The 20,907-nt window shown below is 42.6% G+C and overlaps 1 protein-coding gene across 1 annotated transcript; it reads right to left on the bottom strand.

Annotated features, from left to right (window-relative positions):
- Positions 1 to 1,090: 1,090 nt before the first annotated feature.
- On the bottom strand, positions 1,091 to 15,224 carry POLRMT (RNA polymerase mitochondrial). Its single transcript, XM_053465240.1, has 21 exons — positions 15,061 to 15,224; positions 14,677 to 14,772; positions 13,241 to 13,815; positions 12,840 to 12,970; positions 11,488 to 11,671; positions 10,794 to 10,943; positions 10,454 to 10,621; positions 9,906 to 10,076; positions 9,483 to 9,722; positions 7,988 to 8,773; positions 7,754 to 7,876; positions 7,497 to 7,619; positions 7,093 to 7,272; positions 6,614 to 6,700; positions 6,417 to 6,530; positions 3,116 to 3,168; positions 2,817 to 2,915; positions 2,346 to 2,418; positions 1,636 to 1,721; positions 1,472 to 1,536; positions 1,091 to 1,381 (listed from the first exon to the last, which is right to left on the bottom strand). Exons 1-21 carry the CDS (start codon positions 15,158 to 15,160, stop codon positions 1,332 to 1,334), a joined length of 3,654 nt encoding a protein of 1,217 aa, XP_053321215.1. The 5' UTR covers positions 15,161 to 15,224; the 3' UTR covers positions 1,091 to 1,331.
- Positions 15,225 to 20,907: the final 5,683 nt, after the last annotated feature.

Raw genomic sequence — 20,907 nt, 5'->3', positions numbered from 1 at the left:
ATATTTGTAATCATGTATTGAATGCCAAGTCTGTAGGAATAGTTGGACCTTCTAGAACAGGTCAACAAGGTGATGGTTTACACCTGCTCTTGCTTAGTTTGAGTGATAAGGTTATTTCATGACTGACCTATGTAAATGTGTGTATCGGGTATGGCTGGCACCAGCAGACACTGCTCAAAAATTAGTCTTTCTGCCCAAAAAAATGAAATGTATGTATTCTATTACAAACGCAATAGATTACAGCTTAAAGATATGTCTAAAATACAAATAGCTGTATTAGGTGATTTTCCTACAGTAACACGGTGATTATGGTGCCGTGGAAGGCTTCCAGTTCTTTGCTGTATAAACAGCAACTTGTAATTATTAAAAAAAATTAACAAAATCAGACATTAAATTTCTTGAATTAAATATTTTATATTTAAAAATAACATGGTTATGGAAAGTAAAAGAACCATTACAGAAAATGTGGGACTGCCCCATTAGGATCATTCACTTAAATAAAGATACTGCAGGTCGCATTAATGTTGGGAGAACACTGCTTGCTTTTGGTACCATCAAGCAAGCTTTAGGGATGGGAGCTACCCCCTCCCCTTCCCCTTCCTTGCTCCAGTGCCACTGCCTTCGCCATTAATGACAGTGTCACTAATGAATGTATTTTGGGGGTAAAGGTGTTGATAGGAGAGAACAGGGTGACTCCTAGTTCTTCAGAAGCTGCACTTTATTGAGCAAATGATTCCAGCTTCTCTGTGTGTGCAATAAACATAAATTTCTGGAAAATGTGTGGTGTTTATTAGAAGACAGTAATAGGAGGGAGCCCAACTAAATGACAGAACTACGGTGGCCCAAAATATGTTTTGAAAGGCTACATGCTTATTCTGGCACACATTCACCAAAACATTAAAACAAAAGGTAAAGGGGGGGGGTCAGCTCCAGTGAGCTTCAGCTGCCCAACGTACTTGGCTGACAAAATCCCAACGTACAAAAAGTGACAAAATCATGTGAAGAGGACCCACGACCCTTAGGGTAATCAGGCCTCTTCAAAATGAAGTTCCACATTCCCTAGCCACAAACAGACAAAGGGCATCTATCATACAAAACAAGATTAAACCTCAGTTTTATTTACAACAATGTACATGTAAGCTTCCCTGTCTTAACACATGTGATAATGGAGTTTATAGTCAAGGGAAAACTTCCACAGGAAGGATAGACTGACACGGACTCCAAACACATAACTGCCCAGAACCATTGGGTATGTATCTCGCCAACACAGCAGTTTGGGGTTTTCAATATAGAGGGTCTTCTCAGCACCGAAACCTGATGGGATGTTTGGCTCAACTGAAGAAATACGTTGATTCTTTAACCTGCTCCAAGTCAAAGTCTCCTGCACGTATGGGTGAGACAAATATAAATGAAGTAAAGGTGCATCATTACTCTATATTTACACACAGCAGGGAGTCACCCATTTACTTACCGGTCTCTGGTACTTTGCTGAAATGAAGGCTCATCCTGAGGCAGTCTGAGAGCTTAGTCTCTGAACTGACAACAATAACAAAACAGTAATTAATAAAGTCCTTCCCCCATGCACTAATCACTACATACCCTATGCCTAACCCACATCTTCCCTCCAGTACTCACTCTTGGCAGTATTTCTGAAGTAAGAAGGTTGACAAATTTTGCAGTATCGGCTGACTGTGCAGAGCCACAAACTGCTCCCGGCAAACCTATAAAAAAAGCACATATATGCATACTATATATGTTATACTACTACCACCGTGTGTTGGATACCCCATGCACATTTATTGCCACTGCTGGAACCGTTGCCTGCAGAGACTGTACCAGTATGAAGCATTACTGAGAATTGTTACTGTCACCTGCGCTGCTGGTTGGACCAACACAAAGCTATATGGGACCATTGTCTATATTCCTCTACAAGACCATAACTGATACCTACTGGAGGAAACACCAATTTAGTAGCACTCGTGCAGGCAAAGATGTACTGGGGATTTTGGTATTACTGCTTTTAGCCTCAATTAGGTTTTGTATTCTAATTGCAAATGCAAGTAGAAGTGGCCTGGTGATTACATATCTGTACAACTATCTAGTTTTGAGTTTGGCAAGTTTAATTACAGTTGACAGAATTTTTTTTATGAAAATTGAAAACTGTCTGTCCTAGTTGCTCAACATATTTTGACAGGAGCGATTCTAAGGAACACTAAAGAAACCCGGCAATCTATATAGCGAGTGAGCAATGAAATATTACTTGCAGTTTTACAACAAAAAAAGTAAGCTAATTTTATCACAACATATGAGGGCGAAAACATAAGATAACAGGAATACTTTCCTACCTTGTTCATGATGTCAACAGAGTCTGCATGGGTCCAGAAGCAGTCGTGAACGGACACAAAAGTGAGACCATGGCTACAGGAAGTGAGAGAGAGTTGTAGTAGCGGTAATTAGCCAAACCTAGCAAAAATAGCTAACTCCCACAATTTCCACAACAAACTAACGAAACAATGTCGAACCTAGGGGTCCAATTTAGACTAAGCCATCATAAACAAACTTGTCTTTCAGGGTTAACGCACGTAATTTGGAAACACAGAAAAATTTCAGTAGACTCGGTCAGGCTGACATTGAGTGTCCTAATAATACAATATGCAGAGCTGCTAGCTTGGACCACCAACAGTGTGTTCTTTGAGAATACGAATAAAGCATAATACAGAGGTGGTTAAAAGATAACTTTAACAAGAAGGAAAAGCTGGTATTAACCCACCTCAAAAAAGGGATATAGCAGTTAAGTACTAAGGTTTGGAACTTACCTATAGCAGTGCAAAGCAGTGAGCATCATGTGTGTGGAATCCAGAGAATGGATAAAATTGGGAGGAAATGCATTTTTTTGCTTCAAGGTGTCTGGACGCCTGTGGCAAGAGGACAAGAGGTCAGTTGGGACAATCAAACACAGGTTGTTGCAATGTGACAGCAGGGCACATAATACATGGGGGATATGATTCTTAGGAGGAGGGGGGACACTTCACAAGCACAGGGTGAGGAGAGAGAGTTGGTAGGGGTAGATAGAGGAAAAACAGTGGGGAAAGCGGGCATACAACAGAACACTCACTCGTTGGCATCGTGACTGCTCTGCAAGTTGACTATCTGCAAATTACTGGAGAACTGCGGAAAGAAATTACTGGAGATGCATCACATGCAGAAGACAATGACGTACATGGAAATAGGTGGTAATGACTTACGAATTACTGCTTCGTATACAAGAAGATAATTGTTTTAAAGGTTTCACTTTGAGCTCCATTAGAATACACTAATATGGTCATTTACCAAGTCCACTCCCCTGGGTAACGTTATTTTTGTTTAAATGATTAACATGAGCAGAGGGAGTGGATGGTTTTCAGGTTTTCCCATGGCTGTAGCCTCTGAATCCAGATCCAAATTCCCAATTAACGATAACCAAATGCAACTTACAAGAAACGATTGTAGAGGTCTATTAAACACATTCATACACGTGAAATCATTAATAAAATGCAGGTGTGCTGAACGGATGAAAAACACTGATACTCCAGACATTCTGGCTAGCAGACGAAAGGAAATCAATTAGCTCCTAATTATTCAGATAAAGAGAGCCACGCAAAAAGCCACAGGCTAACCTCTCCGTTCTCCATATCTGCTTCACAAGAACCTGCTAACAAATCTCGCGGTGATAAGAGGTGGAAAATCATTTTTATTACCTCTACCAAAAGCAAGTAGAATGCCAAGAATGTCATTATTTTTAAGAGGATATGTCCCTTTGAGTGAAAGATAAAGCCATAATATCTTTGTAGGTTAAGAGGATTAACTTGTGTAATCTCTTTTGTGATGCTATTGCTTGTTCGATGTTGGATTACAAAAAAAAAAAACAAAAAAAAAAACCCCGCTCCAAAAATAAAAATGTAGAAGCCACACGAAAATAGCAAAAATAATCTGCAGGTGGATTTTGCCGTCTTTTTGTCAAAAAGCTAGACTTCAAATGATTTGTAAAGAAATAAAAGAAATGTTTCAGCGGATGTCAGGGGGAATTTTGGCTGATGGTAAAGGCAATGAAGAGGGGATTTATAAAAACATCTGGATCATTTGTGCTCTGTTGCTAGTAATTGGTTTCGTTGCCCTCTTTCTTTTTACAGATTATGTAGGATTACACAGATGAGACAATTTATGCAAAGCGCACCTGTGATTGAATGGCCGATCAGTTAACGGTGGAGATCCATTCTCCATAGCGTGATCCCCAAGGATCTAGCACTCATGAGTCACTGTGTATTGATTTTATAGTACGAGCATGCACACCAGAATGTTTGCTATACATAATTCAGAGCATTAACACAAAAAACAAAACTGCTGTTTTGTTGTACAGAATGCCATTTCCATAAAAAAGGTAAAATTCGCATTTAAAAGCTTCTTTCTTCAGCCATCATATGCATTATGCATGTAACAGCTGAGAGGTCCCATTAAACTATTATCATGCCCCCCATGCACGGGGGGTATTCTGCGTACATGCACTGAAAACGCTCCCACTCATTTTAATGGGGTCCTGCCACTCGTTCAGATCATAGAAGAAGAAGGGAGCTGTACTTCTGTGGCTGCAGCTTCTTCCTTAAGTACCGTATATCCCGGCATATAAAACGACTTTTTAACCCGTGAAAATCTTCTCTATAGTCGGGGGTCGTCTTATACGCCGGGTACTAAAACTTACCGAGCTGGACTGGAGAATCACAAATCTCTAGGGGGGGGGCGAGCGGAGAAGCCGCCTCCCCTGGGCCGGCCTTCAGGGCCGCGCCGAGGTAGGTGCAAGATCGTGATCTCCTCAACTAGCCCTGATCAGCGGGCGCCTGATGAGCAGGGCTGGTTGGGGAGATCACGACCTCCCACTAACTAGCCCAACATTAGGGAGCTCGAGGTCTGGCAGGGTTAGGATACAGATCCCCCGCAGCGGTGCAGGGGACCTGCATCCTACTCTCCGATACGCTCAGACAGCCTCCCCTGCCGGCACTTTCCACGGGGGGAGTGCCGGCACGGGACGTTGTCTAAGCGCATCGCACAGACGTTGACCGGCAGCGGCGATGCGCGTAAACCCCCGCTGCCGGCACGTCTGCTCGGTGTGCTTTAACAGTCTCCCTTGCCGGGACTCCCCCCGTGGGAGACGTGCCGGCAGTGGAGGTTGTTTATGCTCGCCGGTGAACGTCCGCGCGGTAAGCTTTAACAATCCTCCTTACCAGTGCAGAACTGTATACAACTTCCGGTGCTGGAAGTGCCAGCACCGGAAGTTGTATACCGTTCTGCGTAGAATAGATGTCCCCTGCCGGCCCCGCAAGACACCCGGGAGTCTGCACTGGTAAGTCTAGGGGAGGGGGGCACATCTCGGGGGGGGGACACAGAGTGGCAGCATATATCAGGGGGGACACAGAGTGGCAGCATATCTCGGGGAGACACAGAGTGGCAGTATATCTCGGGGGGGGACAGAGTGGCAGCATATGTCAGGGGGGACACAGAGTGGCAGCATATCTCGGGGGGGGGGACACAGAGTGGCAGTGTGTGTAAAGCTAAGCAATATAAGTCCATATAGTGTGATGGAATCCCCAATAGGTTTGCCTTAAATAGGTAGTTTTGAATGGTAGTCACTGGGTATGCACTGAATTCTTGCTTTGGGAATCTGATTGTGTATGCCTTTTATACTGTTGTAGACAGCGGCTAGAAAAATCATGTATTGGAATTTTTTTGGGTGGCTGTGTTCCAGATAAATACTATCCTCCTCGACAAGGACATAGTAGCCTTATCAGCCATAATATCTATCCAGGGCAATTTAAGGTATGAGCAGCACAACATCCTGTACTTTCTGTATAATCAAAGTAGGCCTTATACAGAGTATTATATGTTAATAAGTATGGTTTGCAATAAGAATTCTATTGACAATTAAATTTTTCTTCATATTTCACAAATGTTCGTGTCGTATAATCAGGGTCGGATTGTGGATCATTAGGTGGCCCTGGCACTTTAAGACAAGTGGCCGCCAAGCACAGAATGGGGTTGAAGTGTGTGAGCTGAGCACTCCACCTACAGACTTTTCTGGTCTTTTGTAGGTTTCTTCAGTGCAGGATAGGAACAGATCTAGCTCATCTATGTGAATATTGATCATCTAGCCAAGAATTGTATATGCTTATGTTTGGTGTAAAGCAACAAACACTGCCCACTATACAGAGGAGAGCAAACAAAATGAAAAACACTTATGCGAATATGGATACGTCCTACTTCGAGGTATTTACAAACACATATTTAGATATCTCTATATATAGACAGGCGACTACAGTAATAAGACTGCTTCCACAGATAAAAATCCTTAAAACCGACAGGCCCTATTTGTTCATAGCCCCACTCACCATAGTGTGCTTGCTGCGGTGGTATGGCTGTATAATGGGTAGTCCTAGAGGTGTTTTCCACTCCACAGTGTACCCAGCCTTAGAGATCATACGTGCGCTTTCAGTCAGCCAGAGCTGAGGACAGAGCAATCGGTCAGAGGTGGAGAACAAATTAAAGGAACTTCCAGTAGGTATTGTCGAATTTCAAATGGCCTTACCTGGATCTCTCTAGTACCGGAGAACATCTCCTTCAGGCTGCTGAATACTTGTTTGACCAGGTAGTGAGAGGCATCCCATATAAAATCCTAAATAAAAAGTAAAGAGAGGGAAAGGGAGGTTAGAAATGTAATCTAGAAGGAAAAAAACCCATATGGCTGTATGGAACAGAGGCATAGATGAGCATACGTGGTAGAAGTTTGGATATATTTCTTTCCCTGTCCCTGCATTTACACGATTCAATGTATGTACTCTCGGCATGTATGACAAGTTCTCGGTTTATCACTTGTTAAAATGTACAGATTAATTTCATAAGATTGACAAGTAAAGCATGGCTGGCCCATAGGACAGCACAGGGAATGGACGGTGCATGCAATCTGTATAACTTGCACTAGATATTTCAGACAGGAACCTGGGCCCTTTATTACATGTGTGTATATAATGTCACTGAAAACTAAACATGCCTAGATCATAAAATTACCTGTGGGAAGGACTCCATTTCCCTTAGCCTTTTCTCAATCTGAAGCCTGCCTCCATATCGTGTCACGCCATATACAACCGTCATTACCGTCTGTTTCACCAGCTTCCTCCCAATGAAACCATCAAGAACTTGAGCAATTTTCACTCCTCTTCGAGCATCTCTCTTTCTGAATTCTTCCACCTGGGGCAGAAGGCAACATTCACAAGCGATCCTGCTGATTTTCCTCCTCTGCGCTATGTTTAAATCCAACACAATACATTGACCAGACATGCACAGGTGGATCAATACATGTCTGACTTTAGTTCAACTGTACATATTACATGAATGCCTGGCTATCAACAAAGAAAGTTGCTTCGTAGATCTCACACCACCAAAAAATACATAAATAAATAACACCCTCTTACTTGCTGGGCAACTCCACTGTAAACATCCTGAGGTGTGTCACAGGGCATCAGATTCACTGACTTTGCCCCTATCTCATCTCTTCCCAGAGCAGCATAATGCTGGAGACCGTTACAGGAGCCATCCTAAGAGAGTGCAATCACAGAGAAAGTAACATTACACACTCTAGTTTTCTATAGCCTCACAGCTAGACCCAGAGTTTCACCACCTTAAAGCCTAGATTTTATGTAAATGGTCACTGTTTTCTTTGGGACTTTACCTGGTGCACTGGGAAGTGGGAGATATACTGGGAAGGGTCTGGGGAACGTAACGCATTTGCAATCTCCATGCAGCAAGCAAGGGCCTGCCAAGGTTCATCTGCTTCCATCCACCACTTCTTACCCTGTGAGCAAATAGTGGATAGGAAAAATGAAGATCGGTTCAACAATAAAAGCACGTTTAAAGAAAAAAAAAAACACCAAAATAAAAAGGCTAGATATTCACAAACACTTACTGTGAGCGGCCTTTCAGCAGAGTCCAGTATGTCTTCCATGATGCTCTCTGCATATTCCTTCCTTTCCTTTATTGAGTTTTTCTTTTTTAGGCCAGTAAGATTAATGAGATGGATCTTCAGCCAGTCCAACCCTTTCGGTCCTAACGGCCTCCCCTCGGCAAACAGCAGCAGTGCCCGCATCACATCACCACCCAGATGGTTAAAATATGGAGGACATGGATATGTGCGCCCTCTGAAGTCCATGTTGTGAGGAAACCAAAAGATCTTATCTCTAAGGTGATTAGCAATTGACAGCTTGTAGAGCGAGTCCATCCGCAGGCTGTACATCTCTGAAGTTTTCTTACGGCATTTGGCCAAATCTCTTTGATAAGACATCTTGTCCCAAGAGTTAATGTTCAAAGAGACATGCAAAGGCATCTGTGGCGCCTCAGATAACGGTGGGGGGATATCTAGTTTTTCATTACCTTTGTCATTAAAAATAGACACAATAATATCCAGTAGCGGCTGATTGATGCGCCATGCACATATTCCGAGTTGGTTTAGAGAGTCCAGCACCGGGTTCAATTGTCCTGGTGGACTTTTCTCCAGAAGCAGTTGGTGCTGTATTGCTCCCTCCACACAGCGCATAAGCTTAGCAGGGCTAAGAAGATAAGCCCCAAAGCGAGGAGAGGTCCAGGGAACAGGTGGGCACTGCATAGGCATAATATAGGATTCAAAGGTAAGTTGTGTTTCCCCAGCTTCAGACAAGATCTGGCTGAAGATGGGGTGAGGTTTAATGAGACCAATCTGTGAAATACATGAAGAATATATCATGAAATGTCATAGAGAGAAGATAACGAAAATAGTTAAGACATGGCAACAAGTCAAGAAGAAACAAGGAGTCAAACATGGAAAAGAAAGACAGCATGAAAACAGACCTAGACTGACCTTGGCTGAACAAAAAGTAATTTCCCTAGTTTTAAGAGAAAATAGATAAAAAAATAAAATAATGATTGCATTTCTAATGAAGGAAGTTTACTCTTGGAGAGCTAGATTAGCAATCTCATCTATTGTAATTGTAATGTGTTAATCTCTTGTTAGTATGAGGACTGGTGTTTAAACCGCAGTGTAAAAGTCACTAACTTCATCCATTAGCATGCTTGTCAGTTTACACATGTAAGGTAGTTACCTGATTCAAATCACTATTATTGACAACAGCCAAAGTCAAGGAAACGGTACTTATGTATAAGCCTTATTCAGCGATAATCGATGTTGCTGGAGAGTTCAACATTTTAACTGACTACGCATTATCAAGGCCTACAGCAACTTACATTGGAAGGGCTTAATGCATAGCTAAATAGATGAATTTTCCTGAAATGAACTTTGTATTATACATGGCCAACTTTCTCAATATTGTAGGAGATGGTCACAGGGGTGGCACTTTATCATAAGACACGGTGTTTGCACTGACAGAAAAAGTGGCAATGAAAACACCAATACCCTAAAGTATACATACCTGACGAGTGCTCCGGAAAGAATACATGTGGTACAGCACTGGGATAAGCTTGGATTCACTGCGTGGGGAGAGCAAATTGCTAGGCAGCTTTATCTCTTGCACAATCAAATCCACAAGGTATGTACCCACTTGCACCAGCAAGGCATTGGGCCAAGAAGTTTCCAAATTAATAAGGTGCTGACTCCGACACCTATCCGCCTCCAACTGTTCCCACATTTCCCGAGGCAGAAGTCCAGAAACCTAGGTGCAGTTTGATTTAAAAAAAAAACCAAAAAAACCAACAAAACAAACAAACAAAAAACTATTTTAGACATCAGAAGACATATCAGATAAAGATAAAACATGTGATACAGGGCAAATAAAAAAAACATGCAACTAAAAGATCCCTTAGTGTTCCTAACCAGGCAAATCACATAGACTCACTTGTCCATCCTTGGCCAGAAGCTGGCAGTACTCTGTGTATATTTCTTGCATCTTCTCCATGTAGCGTCCCTGCAGTTTTCTGCGGATGGAGATTCTGTTAAAGATTTTATTCCCCAGTTCCCGAGACATTAAGAGAAATGATTCCCCAGTAGGTGGTATTCTGGTCAGAGACTGCAAAAATAAAAAAAATAAAAATAAAAAAAAAAAACAATAAAGTGAGAAAGATAGAACGAGTACAAGAAGCTGCTATTATAACATAAATGGTATGCTCTAGAAGCGCTGGCAGGAAACTCAAAGCTTAAATATGCAACAATATATGGAGATATAAATGATAAATGTTAACAAAAAAGTTACAAATATATATATATATATATATAAAAAACTAGTAAGGGGGCTTCCAATTGCTTCCCTAAACAGAGTAACCATATCAAGGAGGGTGTCTAAAATCAGAAAAGTAAAACTACTATAATTTGACTATTCATAATTAAGTAATCATCCTTGCATAGTAGCACATATCATATTATTTTATTCACAGTATATAGCCACACCTGCATCATGATCTGCACATACTGCTCATCATCCAGCAAACACAGATATGGGTACAGGTTTATTTTACGTATCTTCCTGCTGATCGCTTCCAGGTGTTTCTTTGAATCTCGGAAGGCTAGAAGCAGAGACTTTTCCCACTGAGAACGAAGAGTATCCAGCAAAGCCCTCTGAAAATTATGAAAAACACAAGTAAGAACCAGATTTCCAATAACAGAGCACCAATGGTTCCCACTGCTTCAGAACTCTAGCACATAAATAGATGTGAGCAGCCCAGTGAATTCATGCAATGTGGAACATATTCTGGATCTGGGGCATTGGATTGTTACTGGGTTAACTCACCGCTTCCTTCTTATCATCTGTCACAGGTTGGACAGCCTCCACAGAAGCTATCGTGACCGTGTCGCAACTCTCAGTTTCCAGCTGCCTGTCAAACCGATCACGCAAATCAGAAACCGTGAAGTCCAATTTGGGATACTGTGGATGTGGCTCCTTTATTTAGAGTGGAGAATAGTGTGGTAAATATATATATATATATATATATATATATATATATATATATATATATATATATATATTATAAGTAAATGTATTGCTTATTGTAACATAGTTACTTAGTATGTAGAACTGTAAGGTGCTTCATTTAGGAAAAGTGGTAGAGCTGGTTTCAGATACCATGATGCTTTATAGTCTCAGTAATGGGATATGAATAATTTATACTCAGAAGAGGATAACATGCACTGAAAAATCTTTAATAAACCACTGATTAGTTAATGGGCACATATGTGTTGTGATAACCATTAGCAGCAGCTTGGTGGTTAAAGGTTTGCAGTCCATTTAATTATAAAGATAGGCAAAGTAAGAATTATTTAGTTAAATGGGGAATGAATAATATTTTATCAGTCAGGAAATGCAATGCCTTACAGCCAAGCTACTACTTTGTGTACAGTACAAAACATAAAACTTGCCACCTATTTAATGGGTACAAGGCAGAGTGGAATTTGCGACGACAAACCAATTAGATCGTTTGGCTCACCTTTCTGTAAAATTCTTGCACAAGTGGGGACATACAAACAACTTTAGTAGGAGGGGGAGGTTGGAAGTCCTTGTGTACAGTGCGAATGGCTTTTAGAACCATATATTGTTCATCTCCCTCATAGGGAAAGTCCTTGAACAGCTGCTCTTTTGAGATTCCTGATGCTTCCATGCGCATCAAGCACCTGGAAAAAGAGAGTACTAAGAATGAGCATCACAGCCCAAAGGGATGAGAAGCAGACAATGCACTGCCCTAGACAGCTCCACCAAAAACACACACGTGTATGTGTGTATAATCATATATATATATATATATATATATATATATATATATATATATAATTTATTAAATATCTTTTTGGGGCCGAGAAGTGATTCTATCCCGAATAATTTTTAATGCACAAACCAGCCACGAAATATAAGTGAGAGAACAAATGGGGAGATGGTGTCAGTGGCATATGGTGGCAGTAGCCCGTGTGAAGTGTGTAGAGAATAGAGGCTTGCAAACACCTCTATAAGAACACCCCTGGCTCAGTGACAGTTTAGCTCCTGGCTGCTTGTTGAATAGTTTTTGTACAACAATAAAACAATGTACCCCTAAAACTTATATCTTGCTTAAGGATAAAAATGGCTCTCTTTAGAAACTATATTTATTTGACCTAACAGTCTAAAAACTCTAATGACTGGGAAAACACTAAATGAACACAATTCTCTCTAGAAAAAATGACATGTAGTAGTGTAGCTAGGAAAACCATCCCTAATATACATTCACCTCACTAACCCAGAAATAAACTAAAATAAGAGATCTAGGTCACAGATCAATTTGCGGTGATGTATAATTTATGATGGCTGGGGTGGGGTATTTTAGTTTATTTACCTTATTCCTATTGCCAACATATCTTAGATTTTTTGAAACTTTATTTTACTCTCTTAGTAAGGGAGGGATAGAGGAAGACTTAATACCATGATCACTTGCAAGTTCACATGTTACACATGAGTGCTTTGTTTTTATAGGGCTTCAGTTAACGAGAACGGAAATGATACTGTGAAGAGCTATGGGTTTAAGACATCATGTTTTGTCTTATGAGAATCATACTGGCTCTTTGTACAGTCAAGAACCAATGATAGTGGAGTGGGCAAATCCATGTATCATTTCATAGCTGGCAGGGATCAACAGAGATTAGTCCATGATAACTAAATGTGAAGCATCGTGAAGTAATGAACTATAAGCCATTGCTAATCAGCCTCTTATGATCTGTCGGATCACCGTAAGGCTCCGCTGTAACATCCAGCCAGCTATGTACCCTTTGTGGGGATAACGGGATACGTTAACACAAGCCTCGTGATCCTTACTTCTCGATTGTGCTTTTGGTAGAATCCTTGCGGCCCATGCACTCCAAAGTTGCCACGTAGGACCCAACATTTGGCTTCACATCAGCCTCCTCCAACATTACAAAGATTTGCCCGATATGATGCAAGGAGCTCTAAAGGCAGACATAACAAAAAAAAAAAACGGTTTACCGAAAGTTCTCTTCACTTCTTTTTACATAAAGACAAATAAAAATACACAAGGCTTTAAAAAAAATCCTCAATTTCTATAATTTTTCATTTGAATCCAAATACCCTCCCAACTGGTGCGACTGGCTTAGGTGACATGTATGCAACTGCCCACCAGTAACTGAAGATGAGTACAGCTCTCAATCCCATTTCACTTTTAAAGCCATAACACTTTGGTTAACCCCTCCATTTCTCACCTTTTTGGCCCAGGCCCTCATGAGAAGGTTGTACATAGCAGTGGTCAGCATAGTCCTCCTTGAATGATTCTGGTGATAATAATTCAGGCACTGTTGAGCTCTGTCCAAATCCCCCAGGAAAATGCAGGTCTCCAAATAGCAAAGGATGCTCATCTGAACTCCTCCATATCTGTTCCCATCCTTATCCTCCAGTAACAGTTTACTTACATGAGGATCCTCTACTTCTGTTGGGGCAACAATGGGTACCTGGATGTTATTTTTATGTTCAAGCGTTTTCTTTGACTTTTTGCTAGGTGTCTTTGGTGGCTTTGGCGGCTTTGGCACTGGTGCCTGCTGAGACGTCTCATCAGGATGAGAAACAGTTTTCACTGTTTTGCCATTCAGACGTTCTTTTCTTTGATGCATTTTCACCTGCTCATTCTTCAGCTTTTCCATCCAGCGTTTGGGTGTTTCAACAGGTTTTTTCTTTTCTGCCTTCTCTTTGCCTTTCATTTGGACAGTTGCTGCTGAACTCCTATGTTCTAACATTGAAGCGGTCTCTTCTGCCTGCAACTGCTGTACCCGGTGCTCGAGAACTGAAAACCCCAAAAGAAAAGAAAAGGGAATATTAAATGATCTGGTGAAGTGTATGGTTTAAAAGGCAAAGATCAGACCAACATCACATGATTCTCCAGAAATTAGTTAATATCGTGAACGTTTTAACCAACAACCAAATGGGAAAAAAACATGCTATTTAGTAACGCATTCCTTAAAACCCACCACTGCCAGTGTGACCCATTATAATACAAAGGAAAGATCTGATTCCTACTCGATCCCTACGTTCTTCCCATGGGCTAAGGCTCACCTCCTCAGTTATCACCTCTTCCCGTCTACAAGATTTCACTTGAGCTGCCCCATATCTCTGGAATCTACTCCCAAGGAACCTTCAGCATTCACCCTCCCTCCCGACATTCAAGAAACATCTAAAAACCCACTTCTTCAGAGAAGCCACACCATCTTAGCTGCTAGAACTTCCTTGTCATTAATACAACCACCACACTACCTCTCACCCTTTCTCTGTGCCTTATGTTTGTCACCCAATTTCCCTCAAGATTGTAAGCTTGCGAGCAGGGCTCTCTCCACCTAACGGTTTGTCATAGTCTGTCAATTCTTGTCTTGTCATATCCCTAGAATTTATGTATTGTATTAAGTACTGCGTAAACTGTTGGGGCTATATAAATAAAAGATGATAATAATCTGATTGATAGTACTGACTCCCCAATCATGATAGCTCTGTCTCATGGCATCATAAATACAGTTGATCATAGGATGCGGTATTCTGATATTAAAGTCAAAAGGATATGTTAAGTAAAGACGAACATAAAAGTGGCCATCTCCATTACAATATCACACTATAATGATTTACTGCAAGTAAATGCCTAGTGAACATTACTTACCTTCAAGGAGCTCTATTTTGCAGTTGGTAAAGGCAGCAGCCTTGTCCTTTGGCCTGGCAGAGGATGTCCATCTGTAAACGTTCCCCAGCAGGCATCCTGAAGGGTAACAAACGACTGGTCAGAACTAACTGGGACAATTATTGGGCCATGATAGCTCTAAGAGGTTTTCCATAACACACTGGAGGGTAGACACAGCATGTCTGAGAATGGACCCCACAGAGGGTATTTATAGCTGTGCAACCCCCTCCGGAGTTAGAAATGTTAGTATAATGTGGGATGCATCTGCAATAGTTTCCCCCTGCCTTACTGTGTCATTACATCTCAGGGGTGACTGGAGTTGGGAAGGTCAGGGGCTCACGTGTTTACACCCACTTCCACACTCACCTCTGGCAGGACCCCGCCTGCACAGGAGACACGGCCCGTTCCCGGATACATACTGCTCCCGAAATATTCGGGACAGAACACTCAGCCTCAGCACAGACATTCCTCTTGATCTTGGTGCCCTATGCTTTCCTAAACTGCGGCCATCATCTCGAACAACGTGCCCCAACCGGAACCTTACATTACAGCAAAGCATTGTGGGGAGTGTAGTTCCAGTGATAGGTCGAACACATTGACAGAAAGGAAAAAGAACTACGGCTTCCTCACTTCCTGATCAGACAGGTTGTCGGGGAATGTAGTTTCTTTTACATTTCTATTTATTATTGAGAGGACACGCTATGTTGAGGGTATGTAACTGGCCTTTTAGTGCTAAATGTTACTCATCTAAAAAGTGCTTCTTAACAAGTCTGAAGAATAGTAAACAAAACATTGTCTGGAAGTAAAACAAGTGTTAGTGCTTCTTGACTGGACTGTACAAAACACAGTTGTGTCCTGGAGTATTCCAAATTCCATGTTGTGGGCGACATATCATTTTTTTCACGGTTTTCAGTGAAAAAAGTGGAAAAGATCACTTACTTTTGTAAGGCCACAGTGAACCCCAGGCTTCTTTTGGGGACACACACAATTTGGATATGTGACTCCGTTCCTTTGTCAAAGAGAGTCTTGAAAAGAAGAAAGTGCAACGTGTGAGGAGGGGATAAGAAGGTGTTATAAGGACCTAACCAAAGGGTTTCAAGGTGCAATCAGTGTTCGTACTATGACAGCCACTAGTGAGAGCTTGTGTGCCCCTCACCATCATACTTGGGAAATGTATGACTCTGGCTAGCAGTAGGGCTAGTATCTCACACAATGAACTGGACCACCCAAACAGCCTCCCTGTGGCATCTTTTCTCGCAAACAGCTTGCCTGTGGGATGCTATCACACACACATATTCATTCACTCATTCACAGATACTCATTTATTCCCTCATTCACAGATATTCATTCATTTCTTCATTCATTCACTCGTTCATACACCCTCTCCACCCCCTTGCCTAAACTGCAGATGTGCCACTCGCTGCTTACCTCTGGGTTGCTCGTACACTGTGTGAACAACTTCTCTTTTACTGCCCAGATGAAACAGGAATGCAGCAAGGTCACGGGACGTAACTTGATTCTGCTGAGTTCCTGCATCCACTGGGCAGTAAAAGAGAAGTTGCTTGCACAGTGGGGGTCGCCCGGGTCCCCTAGAGTGATGGGCGCATTTGCAACCCCCATGACCGCCGTTGCTGCGGGCTCAAGGGGCAGTTGCTATGGGCACCCCAGGAATGACGGCCAAAGGTAGCTGACCCCTTTGCCCCGCGTTAAAAGTGGCCCTGGATATGCAGAAGCATTAAGATTTTCCTTCACTGGACCTAGCCCAAATGCTAATTTCAATAATTAAGTGGTGTGTCCCAATACTTTTGTCCATATAGCGGTGCTCAAAGTAAAGTCCATATATGACATCATATCCAACACGGTGCTGACTGGCAGACGTGCAAAGAGGTGAGGGAAGAAATGTGTTTGTATGAATATGAAGGGGTGTGCAATTGGAAGGGTATGAAGATGATGAGGAAATAATACTGGGTGGGTATGGAGATAATGAGAAGTTATGCTAAGGGTCATGAAGAAGGAAGGGGATGATTGTGAAGCAATAGGGGATGGAAATTTTGGTGGTTGGGGGTCAATGATTGTGCTGGGGGCTGTAAATGAATTACGATTCAAATGCTGTCATCCTGTGTCATGATACCATATAAAGAGATATATCAAGGACAATGACTTAGTTATTTTTTCAGTTACTGTCCACGCGAAACATGGACAGTTGTCTATCCTATTTTAACCAACTTAAATGAGGGGTATGGTTTAGTATAGCTGCAAACCTACATGTTTATTGTACATAAATGTTAAAATAAAACCAAGATATGAAACATATCATATAGTATAATAAACGTTTCCTCATCAGTACTCTATCCTAACAAATATCTAATGTCCTCTTAGTTTTTCAGATCATTTATTGAAATCTGTGGATAATCCCCAAAATGGTAATACTTCTATAAACCCTGTAAAGTAGAAGAAAGCATCTTTATCCACTCTCTAAACCTTAATGCTATCTTTATTTTACGGATTTAGCATACTGCACAAAATTACATTCTATATTTAGTTTACACTAACAGTGCTCTTATAGGCATGGACACTATCTTTTAAGTTCCGATCAAGTCATAAACAAGTGCTTCTAATTTCAATGTCTGTACCTGTATAGAGGGAGTTATGATTGTCCAAATGTTGTAGAAGTGGAGCCAGACAATAGCCATAGTTGCCTAACGTCCCAACAAATAGGCTTATGTCCTGACTCTTGGGAATGCGAGAGCTGGAATTTGATTTGCATAACAGCCCTGCTAGCTTTGTCTGTGGTCCCCTTCCATATGAGTTCTGTGGCTGTCTCTTGTATGAATAAAATAGAAAAGAACTGTAAAAAGAAACACTGGTATCATACTGTGTAGCCAAGAATTGACAAATAAGGGTTGCTATTTTCGCCATTGTTTCCTAGACACATCTTATTGTTACATGTTGTTGACCACAACCCATAATATGCTTTCCTGGGTTACGGAGGATGTACAAACCTGATTAAATAATTTATTCCAATCCCACATAAAGTAAGGCAGCATAAATAGTGAACATCAACATGTAAAGATTAAAACCTATTGCCACTGTGGTGTGACACACATATATAAAATGAAAGAGGCCCCTTGGGACAGTGTTGCCTCAGAGGCCACCTGAATTTGATCTGTCCCTGTCAGTATTATATCATGTGCACGTTTTGCCTTAAACTAGGTACCAATAAATAGCTCAACTTGTTCCCTTAGTGCAGACTGTTAAGTTGTCACCATACCGGGGAACTCTCCGGGTTTGACCCGGAGATTCCTGGGTGAGCGCTGCTCCTCGCCCATTTTTCCCATTAAATGGGGGTGTTTCCCACTGCCGTCAGTGGGAACGCCCCCGACGTCAGTGGGAACGCCCCCGACGTCAGTGGGAACTACCCCAAAGTCACCAAGACCGCCCACCGACTTCGCCTGCTGACGTCAGTGGGCAGTCCTGGCCGCGTCCCGCAAGGGAAGGCTCCGGGTAGCCGGAGCTGAGAAGATCCCACGTATGGTTGTCACTTAAATATAACTATAGCGAAAAATGTGTCCCAACTTCCAGCACATATACATGCAGACACACACAGCCATACCATTATGACCACCTGCCTAATATAGTGTAGGTTCCCCTTTTTCTCCAAAACAGCCCTGACCTGTCGAGGCATGGACTCCACTAGGTGCACTATGGTATCTGGCACTAAGATGTTAGCCACAGATCCATTAAGTTCTGTAAGTCGCGAGGTGGGGCCTCCATAGATTGGACTTTTTTGTCCGGTACATCCCACAGATGCTCGATTGGATTGAGATCTGGGGAATTTGGAGGTCAAGTTAACACTTGGGACTCATTGTTGTGTTCCTCAAGCCATTCTTAAACTATTTTTTCTTTGTGGCAGGGTGCATTATCCTGCTGAAAGAGGCCAATGCCATCAGAGAATACCGTGTCCATGAAAGGGTTACATGGTCTGCAACAATGCTTAGGTATGGGGTAGTATCATCCATATGAACAGTGTCGTCAGCAGGGGGGGCAGAGGGGGCCATGCCCCCCCTACATCATGCTGTGCCCCCCCAAATGAAACACCTTTTTTTTTTGCGCAGCCAGAGGAGAGAGAGACGCCGAGCGGGTGCTCAGGAATAAGTGCTCAGGAATAAGGCAATATAAGTATAAGCAGGGTGTTTAAGCATTGGGGATGAGGATGGTGCAGGCAGGGTGTTTATGGGACAAACTGGGCTGTTTGGGGACAAAGATGACACGTGTATGTAATTTGGGTGCTGGTCAGGTTCTGGTCGGGTTCTATGTGGGCAGTGTGGATGCCAGGGCTGGCTTTGGGGTGTGTAACCTGGGATCTAATGCTGAGTTTTTATGTGAATTCCAATTGATCTATAGCTGCCAAGCTGGGTTTTTGTGTTATTCTGTAGATCCATATCTGTTATGCTATGTTTCCATACATTATTTATGTTTACCTGCAAATACAGGATTTGATCTTATTCAGTTGATCAATACCTGGAGTGCTGTTTCCGTGTGTTGTTTATTGGATCTATACCTTCAATGCTGAGTTTACATGTGATTTCCAGTTTATCTATACCTACAATGCTCGGCTTGTGTGATGTGCTGTTTCCATGTGTTGTTTATTTGATCTATACCTGAACTACAGGGAGTAAATAAAGGGTGTGGTTTAGTGAATGAGGGGACAAAGGGACTCTAGGGATGATTACTTGGGGAGAGGACCTCTCAATGTCACGGTGCACTCAGAAGGAGGGAAGACTCTCACAGTCTTCCCCTGATCTGCAGTCAGTGTGGCAAATATATAATTTTATTGGTGTGGTAACGGAGGGAGTAATTGCATGCTAGGGAGCGTTGAGCGGGGCCCAAGAAAATGCTTGGGTAGGGTCCAATTTTTTCACTATAAAATATATTGGCTCAAGGGTCTAATTAAATATATATATATATATATATATATATATATATATATATATATATGATATATATATATATATATATATATATGATATATATATATATATATATAGATATGATATATATATATATAGAAAGATATACCGTATTTGCTCGATTATAAGACGAGGTTTTTTTCAGAGCAAATGCTCTGAAAAATACCCCTCGTCTTCTAATCGGGGTCGTCTTCTAATCAGACCTCAAATAGAGGTCTGATTAGGAGACTAAGATCCAGATCCCCCGCACCGCTGCAGGGGACCTGGATCCTCCTGTCTCACCCGACCCCCCCCCATCATACACACACTTACCGGTGCTTCCTGCTGTGTTGCCGGGGCAGCGGGTTGACGTCTACGCGATCCGCGTAGACAACGTCCGCTGCAGCCGGAAGGAGGTGTGGCTAGCAGCGGGGGTTGTCTGCGTCCGTCGCATAGACCTTCCCCGACTGTCAGAGATTAGAGTTCACCGCACCGGTGCCGCACCGGTGCGGGGAACTCTGATCTCTGACAGCCGGGGAAAGTATACGCGACGGACGCATACAAACCCCCGCTGCTAGCCACACCTCCTTCCGGCTGCAGCAGAAGGCGAAGTCAACCCGCTGCCCCGGCTGGAAGCACCGGTAAGAGAGCGGGGAGAGCGGGGGAAGGGGGGAGAGCGGGGGAAGGGGGGGGAGAGCGGGGGAAGGGGGGGGAGAGCGGGGGAAGGGGGGAGAACGGGGGAAGGGGGGAGAGCGGGGGAAGGGGGGGAGAGCGGGGGGTGAGAGCGGGGGGTGAGAGAGAGAGTGTGTGTGTGTGTGTGTGTGTGTGTGTGTGTTAGTTAAATGGGGGTATAGGGTGTGTGTGTGTTAAATGTGGGCATAGGGCATTTCTGGAGTGGCGTTTAATAGAGCACTCTGCCTCCTGAAATGCCTTATACCTCCCTATATGCCACTCTGCCCCATAATATGCCTTTTAACCCCCTAAATGGCAGAGTGGCATATAGGGGTATAAGGCATTTCTGGAGGCAGAGTGCTCTATACAATGCCTTTTAACTCCCTTAATGCCACTCTGCCTCCTGAAATGCCTTATACCTCCCTATATACCACTCTGCCCCATAATATGCATTTTAACCCCCTAAATGCCAGAATGGGATATAGGGGTATAAGGCATTTCTGGAGGCAGAGTGGCACATAGGGGGTCAAAAGGCATACCATGGGGCACAGTGGCATATAGAGGGTTAAAAGGCATATCATGGGCCACAGTG

This window comes from Spea bombifrons, chromosome 1 (genome assembly GCF_027358695.1).
Source record: "Spea bombifrons isolate aSpeBom1 chromosome 1, aSpeBom1.2.pri, whole genome shotgun sequence".
Classification (NCBI taxonomy): Eukaryota; Metazoa; Chordata; class Amphibia; order Anura; family Pelobatidae; genus Spea; species Spea bombifrons.
This window is presented reverse-complemented; position numbering and strand designations above follow the sequence as displayed.